This window comes from Ipomoea triloba, chromosome 9 (genome assembly GCF_003576645.1).
Source record: "Ipomoea triloba cultivar NCNSP0323 chromosome 9, ASM357664v1".
NCBI classification, from domain to species: Eukaryota; Viridiplantae; Streptophyta; class Magnoliopsida; order Solanales; family Convolvulaceae; genus Ipomoea; species Ipomoea triloba.
In genome coordinates, this window is record NC_044924.1 from 7,507,109 (window position 1) to 7,515,637 (window position 8,529).

General features: G+C 37.9%; 2 protein-coding genes across 3 annotated transcripts; one reads left to right on the forward strand and one right to left on the reverse strand.

Moving 5' to 3' along the window:
• The first annotated feature begins 651 nt into the window (after nt 1-651).
• Nucleotides 652-3,625, forward strand: LOC116030636 (R3H domain-containing protein 2-like). Of its 2 annotated transcripts, none has more exons than XM_031272946.1 (4): nt 652-1,075; nt 2,289-2,856; nt 2,966-3,248; nt 3,383-3,625. In XM_031272946.1, the coding sequence occupies exons 1-4, from the start codon at nt 952-954 to the stop codon at nt 3,434-3,436; spliced, it is 1,029 nt and encodes a 342-aa protein (XP_031128806.1). In that variant the 5' UTR covers nt 652-951; the 3' UTR covers nt 3,437-3,625. The 2 variants fall into 2 exon arrangements, with proteins under 2 accessions (XP_031128806.1, XP_031128805.1); XM_031272945.1 differs by having other exon boundaries at nt 654-1,075; nt 2,244-2,856.
• Nucleotides 3,626-6,277: 2,652 nt separating this feature from the next.
• LOC116028424 (transcription factor MYBC1-like) lies at nt 6,278-8,203 on the reverse strand. Its single transcript, XM_031270140.1, has 2 exons — nt 7,075-8,203; nt 6,278-6,599 (listed from the first exon to the last, which is right to left on the reverse strand). The coding sequence occupies exon 1, from the start codon at nt 7,957-7,959 to the stop codon at nt 7,087-7,089; it is 873 nt and encodes a 290-aa protein (XP_031126000.1). The 5' UTR covers nt 7,960-8,203; the 3' UTR covers nt 6,278-6,599; nt 7,075-7,086.
• Between the last annotated feature and the right edge of the window lie 326 nt (nt 8,204-8,529).

The following is an 8,529-nucleotide window of genomic DNA, read 5'->3' on the forward strand; positions in this document are numbered from 1 at the left end:
CTTTCTTTTTAAGGACATAAGTTAATTATTTTTGTTTATTTAACTCTTATTAAATTATACGAGTATTCTAAAATAATTTTTATTACGTATTTATTTTTAATTATTATTATTATTATTATTGAAAATGACAAACCCATCACCCGTTTATTATTATTATTATTATTATTATTATTATTATTATTATTATAAAATAACAACACACCACCCATTTAAAAGTAAATCCCATTGATTTTCAAAATAGTCAATATACATTCCAAACCAGCTGATACAAAAAGCTATATTCATTAGCTTTTTAATTTTCAGCTCATTGGCCCAATTAACTAAAGCCAATAAGTCTTTAACTAAACACTTTAAAATAGCTTATTGGTTAGTCAAACAGTTAAATTTGGTCAAATAAACTAAAATTTGACTTATAAGCCAATAACCAAACACGCCCGATGTATTTTTCTAATTTGACTACATCTTTGATTAGCTAACGGATTTCACAAACCATGCGTTAAAGTTTCCAAATTAGACCCCTCTGACTTTTCCAACCGTCACGGGAAGACAAGTGCAAAGTGGTAATTTCACAAAGGAAAGCAATTTTCACAGTGTGAAAAGAAACCCCAAATAGAGATATTTAGGCAGGGAAAATTTAGCGCGGCCAATGGAAAAAGCAGACGAAAACGAAGAGGAAGTCAATACGATTCAATCTGTTGTTGGATTGGTGATAAGGGAGGGGCAAAGTGAGGGTTTCCTATTCCATTCCCCCAAATCCCAATCCGTCTCTCCTTTCCCTGACCCGAAAGGAGACCCAATTCCACCTTCATTCTTCTTCTTCTTCAGCCTTCTCCCTTTTTCTTGGGCGAAGGCGTAGAGGGAAGAAGTTCTTTTTTTTTTTTTTTGTAGGATTAGAATTTTTTGGGACGTATTATATAAATTCGCCCACAGAACAAAGGGTTTGTCTCGACGATGGCGACCCACGGTGTGTCAGCAGCTGACGTTGTCTCGACGCCGGAGATGGCTCCTGCTTACCTGTCAATGGTGGACCCTTTTCTCGTTGAAGCTCTCCAAAACCCTCGCCATCGTCTCACCAGTCAGTAATCCTCCTCAAGATTTTAGCTTTTTTCTCGAATTCTCCTGCCAATTTTGAATTGCTGTTGTTTCTTTTCTTGATTGATTTCATTGTTTGTGTTGCGTATTTGGTATGATATTCTTTGGCGGGGAATCTTTTATTATTTAATAATCTATAGTCAAGTGTCTTTGAAAGGGTGGATTGGGGAATTGGGTGTTGGTTAGTGTTGCTTGTTGGATCTAATTAGAAGCAAGAATTGGGTAAAGCTCCATCCTTGGACATTCTATTCCTTATTTTGCTACATTGTTATGCTTCTCAGAAATTCTTAGTTCTTAATTGTTTAGCTGAATTAACTGATATGTTTCTAGGAGGGTTTTCATATGGGAATTTTCTTTCAGATTATATTTGGAGCATTGTGTTAATTGCTTTACTGAAAAAATAGAATTGATTGTTGTGACTGGATGGTTCTGTTCAGTTCAAAATTATTCTTGGTCCCTGTTTCTATGGATAATCTTAAATTCTGGGAGATTAATGTTATAGGGTATAACTCAGAGATGGTAGTGATCAGACTAAGTAGATAGACATTAATGTTCTTGGCCTTTTTAGTTGCACTCAATAGAATTCTAACGTAAATGCAGTTGGCAATTGGCATGTGTAGTTACGTACCATTCTCCTGAATATCTTAATGGAAAGGTTAAGATTCTGTGTTTTCTAGCCCTACTTCATGCAGTTACAAAACAAAAACTTCACTGTTTGTCCTGATTCATTTGATGTTGCTCATTTAGGCTGCCCCATGCTTTATTTCTGTTCCTATGGTGCTTCTGGATGACGTGTCTTGGTTTTGTTGTTAACTGAAAGGAGCACTTAGAGAGAATGACTTGCCCTAGTGGGTTTTTATGTTTCTAAAATTTGATTTTGTCAATTGAACTGTGGAATTCTGATTATGAAGTTTTGGTTGAATTGAAGGAGGGAGACTAATAGGTGAAGAGTGTACTATCATAACTGAACTGTGTATGCTGTTTGTACATTTATTTTCTTTTAGATAAGAATTAGTCCTGATTGTGCCTGCTCTTTAGTTTTAACTGACCCCGCTTTACATGATAATGGGATTTTTTTTTAAAATCCCTTTGCAAGTTATTCATTGATTTAGTGTTTGACTTCCTTTTTTACTTTTCATGATAAATCCCAGTTCTGCGGATGGAACTCGACGTTCAAAAGTTTTTGCAAAATCCAGATTTGGAACAGTTTGAGTTTCCACACTTCCCTACTTCTTATCTTCGTCTTGCAGCGCACCGAGTTGCTCAACACTATGGGTTGCTGACTATGGTGGACAATGTTGTTGATGGTCAGGGAACTCGTATTTTGGTGAGGAAAAAGGTTGATACTAAATACCCGACACTCTGTTTATCTGATGTTCCACCCAAACAATCAGAGAGTGACAAACTGGATCAGAAAAAAATTGTATTACGACCAAGGCCTAGTAGAGCTTTGACAGGACAAAGTGGTGAATTGGGAGCCAAGCACAGTGCTATAAGAACCATGGAAGAGAGAAAGGAGGAATATGATAGGGCACGGGCACGTATCTTTAACGGTCCAAACAATTCTGAACCAGAAGATTCATTAGTTCACGGTGCTTCTGATGGGAGGGACAGCGTGGATGAAAATGACTATATAAAGAGCTCAGTTCTGGATTTGGAGAAAATTTTCCGCAGCAGGGAAAATAGAACTGCTTCTCGTGTAGCCATTTTTAGGGACAGGGAGAAGGATCTTACTGACCCTGATTATGACCGAAGCTATGAAAGGTATGCTCATTGCCTCATTCTTGATATTCTATTTATATAACCCATCAATGCGTATTGCCAAATACTATGCTTATTTAAATCTTTTCAATTTTGCTAATAAATGATGCAGATATGTTAAGAATATTCCAGTGAATCAGAGCTTTAACATGACACCATTCAGCATTCAGAAGTTCCAGCCTCCATATGTGCAATACGATTCTGGTTTTCCTGTGCAGGGCCAAATGCCCGGGACTCCTGCTTCGTTTAACTATAGCAACCCAGTACCGAACCCTTACTGTGTGATGGGAGGATTAAATCAAATGTCTACCGATGCTGCTGTCAACATGCAGTGGCCTACCCAGTCTATGATGTATGCACATTCATACGAGCAACTTAGGCACGTTGCTTTTCAGGTACTACTCTTTCGTTATAATCAGCACAAACTATTGACTCGAGCTGTTATTTTATAAGATTTACAAGAGAGTAATTACATGTGTGGATTTTGAAGAATATAATGCCTTGTGATTATTTATATTTTTGATGACAGGCCCCCTTTTATCAGCAGCCTCTAAGTTTTGATTACTCTCAACACCATTCCTGACGACTACAACTGTCTCTTCCATGGAAGGAGAATGTCTGTCTGTATAAGAGGACACAGTATTTTTGCCACCTTTAGTGTTGTCTTATTTTAGGACCATTGTATAACACTGACTCACAAACTGCTATTATTCTCTATTACTATCTTTTGCTATTGTTTCTGGGATTTATTCAATGGACCTGCTTACTCTTATTATTGTCTGTAGTATCAACTTTCTAAAACCATTTTCAAAATATTCCACACTTTTTAATTTCATGGTAAATACATCTTAGAGTTAACACCATGTAGGGTCTTCCAAGTATAGTTTAGTCCTAAATTTTTAAATTGACCACCAGTGATCTTTTGACTTTCAAATTGTTACCGTTCGTGGTCCAAGTTAATCACTCGTGTTCCTTCAACTATCAAATTTTAATCAGCCGTGGTCCTTCTAGGAGGATTACGGTTGGTTAAATTTTAAAAGTTGAAGGATCATGAGTAGTTAACTTGAACCACGAATAGTAACAATTTGAAAATCAAAGGATTGGGCATGGTCAATATGAAAGTTTAGGACTAAACATGATAAAATTACTATAGAGTTCATATGACATTAAATCTTAACATATTTTCTAGATAGATAATCGGTCTTAATAGAAATGTGAGTTTAGTGACAAAATTGACGATGAAATTTACTATTAACGATTGAATAAGATTTTAAAAAAAAAGTTGCTCGTTAGTTGTGAGGATTTTAACTCGTCTTTACTTTGATTTTCAAAAGTTTTGGTAGAATTAAATTGTCATGTGCGTTAAAAGTGACCTATACTTTGCGGTTGTCGACAAAGTAGAATTATCTTTTTGGAGGTCTAGACTAGAATTACTAAAGATTTTTAAGACAAAACATGGAATTTACTAGATAAAACAAACTAGATTTGGAAATGAAGCCTCGTACAGGAGTACAAATTGTCTTATTTTAAGAGGCAACCTCATAATGAAATGGATCAGATCCTGTAATCTGAATAGGATCATAAAAAAAATAGCAAATCTTGCCGGTCTTGTAGGCGGGTGGCACGTCTTTATTTAATTAATGACGGATCTTGCTTATCTAAACATGCTTATATCCCATCAATAAATAATTACACCTCCATGGATCAACTAATCATATCTCTACATTAAAATTACTTAATCATTCTTAAACGCTGCCCATGTTTCAATAACATGTTTTCTTTCTCCAAGACGGAAATCCACAATTTAATTTTATTACCATGTGTTAGTTTCGTGGCCTGGAAACTCACTCGATAAGCCAACATAACCAATTCGAGTAAACTAATAAGATTAGAGGTTATGAAGGAGTAATTAGAGAGCTAAAACTGACTGATTACATCTCGAGTGCTACTGTCGAGCCCGAGTGTACTGCCTGACTGCTTGCTAGGTGACATCGATTGGATATTCAAGTGTTATAAGTCTAGAGTTACCAAAATTATATGAGCACAAAGTAAGTAATATTATGGTTATTTTTATAATATTGAAGTTACATAAAGTATTTAATAATAAAGTATAGCAAGTGGTGAATTATCACAAGTTGAATATAGAATTAAAAGTACGAGGTGGGGTCAAATGTAATCTGAAACAAAAAAAGTATAGTATAATCATTATTGTGTGTACTTAGTTTTATATTAATGGCAAAAAAACATATTATAATATCATCAAACACTACAGAAAAATTTCCATATAATGAAATTGGAAATTACAGATGTCCTTTTCAAGCATCGCATAATTAGTTAATCTTCTGCTTTAAGGGAAATATATAAATATACATATAATATCGTATACGCAACATCTCTGCCGTACGTTTGCGTAGTGGAATCAATCCAATCACGAGCGTATAATATTGACTTCTTCAATCACACTTTTTGTTTTTTATTTACTAACTAATTTTTTTTTTTTTATATATACTAATGCAGCATCATGGATGAATATATGTAATTATTTTATTTTCACTTTTTTTGGGTGCATCTTATGAGGATAAGAACTTGATCAAGTTCTGACCTACTATTTCAAGAAGAGTATAATTTGCCCTTAAAAAGGTAAACGGAAGATAATTAGAAGAAAATTAAACAGCAAAAATTTATGCAAGTGAACCATGTCTCATCACGCCCCTCACGTGTGCGGACCAATTGCTTTGATGAGTTCCAAACAACGATACCAAATTGAAGCATGTGCTTCATCTCAACTAAAAGCTTAAGCTTAAGCTGATAGTTGAATTGCACATTTATGTTTATATATTATTTATGCTCAACACAAACAATTAAATAGCAAAACACGTTTAGCAACACAATTGGAAGAACTCCTCCCAAATGAGATGCAATCGAGACTCAACTGAATTAGTTTTATCTTACAGGACGTAGATATCTTAGCGGTATGCAACAAGAATAGGGTTTCATAAGATGCAACACAGCGACTATGTTCTTATACTAAGTGACATGTCTAACAACTATGTTGATCCCAACTTGCATTTTAAATCTCAGATTCAGTTCAGTGTAGTGATTTCTATACTAACAAATCAAATGGCTCAACTAACCAAAAACATCACCTGTCATATGAAAAGGGCAGACACAAACTCAACTAAAAAAAACAATCTTTTTAGCTTGTGAGCCAGCAATGGGAGGAATCCTATGAAATTTACATATCCACACAAACAAACTAGAAAAAAGGAAGCCTGCATAACCTCATCTTTCTGAGGTCTTAAAGTTGCAGAAAAATAGCCTTTCCACCTTCATTTTCTCACAGCAATGACATAATAATCTCCAGGCACCTTAACTGCAGTTTTAGGCTTAGTAGAGGAAATAAGCAATTAAAATCTGATGTTCATAGGAGATAAAAATGGATCATCAACATTTAGACAACATCAAGATTGTGACTGTATTATTGTTCTCAAGGAGGATTAATTCTCCAATAGGCAATAGACAGTTTAGTTCACTATGCAAACAGATCGACAATGTACAAGAAGCAAGGTACGTTCATGTTCACATCTACACGACACTAAGAAGAGCGAGCTAGCGAGAGAATCAATTAAGCTCCATATGGGCAGGAGAATTGAAATCAGTATATATTGCCTTGCCCTGCTGCCCCTCGATGAAAATCTTGTTCTTACATCTCTACACTGCAATGGCTCTTACTAATCAGTATCCATCTGCATTTCGACGATCAAGATTTCAGCACGCTTAGCTTAAAAACACTGACACACTCTAACAGGAACAAAAGCACAATCTCGAGTCTGCCCTGCAGACTCTTCTCGTGCTGCCATGGACTAGAACCACCGATTTTCTGATTCTTATTACCATCCATTACTTGTAGCAGATAGGTTTACGCAGAAAACACGAATAATGGAAACATAATTAGTCTCACACTATGCACATGACACTAATCCTTAAAAGTTAAAAGCAACATATATATATGCATCCATACAAGGAAGACAAAAAATGGACTAGATTAGGTGATTCACAATTCTATGAGGACTTTGATACTCATGACTCAAATAACTAAAACACAACAACAGAACAGTAAAGTAAAGTAAAGTAAAAAACATTCTAAATTAATGACTAAATGTTATTTGGGAAGAATAAATTTTTGACAATATCTGATCCTGAGGAAAAGTGAAGAGTTACCCCCAATTGAATTCAGTCATCTCCGGTGGGGAAGAGTGTGAGGACTTTCCGGGCGTTTGCGGCGGCGGATTCGACATCATCCACCGCATACGGTGGCGCAACAGGGCTCCTATTATGTACAGGAGTCCCCATCCTCTGCTGGGATTGCCGGGAAACAAATGGATGCTCAAATTGGGCGTTAGGGGGTGACCCGAAATGCCGGTACGGCGGATGAAGCACCGCCGCCATCTGCTGGTGGTGTTGCATTGCCGGAATGTTCACAAACGGCATGAAATGCTCGGAATTAGGCCTCCCCGGGTGCAAGAAATGGGCCGGCACCGGCGAACTCGCGAACAGGTGGTCCGTGGCGGGATCTCCGGCGCCGGCGACGGCACCGGAGTTGTTCCCGGCGCCGGCGCCGCCGTTGGATAGCCCCTGCATACGCTTCAGATAGAGCCTATACTTCTGCAAATGACTCGCCACGTTCTCGCGGGTCAGCCCGTCCACACTCATCAGCTGCATTATCGTCTTCGGCACCGCATTCTTGATCCCCAGGTGCGCCACCGCGTCCACGAATCGCTTGTGCAGCTGCGGGGTCCACACGAGGCGCGGCCGCTTCAGAGTCCTCGCCGGCTCGTCCCCGCCGCCGCCGCCGCCCATCTCGCCGGAGTCAAATTCCGCCGAAGAGTTCGGCTGCGACGACGGCGTGTGCACGGCGGACACCGGCGGCGCCGGCGCGTGGTGGTGCGATTGCGGCGGCACCGCCGCCGTGTTTCCCGGGTTGCGGATATCAAAAGCTAGGGCTAGATCAGGGCTAATTAGGGTTTGAGATAAGGGCATAAGCTCCTCCGGAGATGGAAGCTCATCTGCCCATTTAGCAAACCAATTGGAATCTTCTTCCCTCATTTCTCTCTCTACGCACAAAGACTTGAGGCGTAGACTAGTATATATGTGCGTCTATAGATACAAAAAGAAAATTTTGGGTCAATTGTAAATAAGGGTCGCCGGAAATTCAAGATTGGTGACAGAGGGGGAGGGGGAGAGAATGGGGTGTTCGAGGTGGATCTTGTTTTCTTCTTTTCAGCTTTTATTATGTTACTGTTGCTGTGATGCTTTTCTTATGATTTTTATGGAATTTTGTCTTTGTTTCGAACAAACTGGTTGGCTGTTCCCATTTCCCATTTTCATCCCACTTTTATTCCTTAATTTCCTTTTCTATTTACGAGGTTTCCCCCCTTTATACTCCCATTTAATTACTATAATCTCACTTTTTTTTTTTTTTGAATAACTATAATCTCACTTTTAATTAACCCAAATTTTACCCTTTCCCATTTACCAATTTTCAACTTTCCAACAAAATTTATGTGGCGAACCCACCACCCCATATGAAAGAGTAATTTAGTGTCACTAGACCATAAAGTTCTTGGCTATTACTTCTTCTTAGTTGTTAATTTATTCATGAAGTAACGGGTTGTG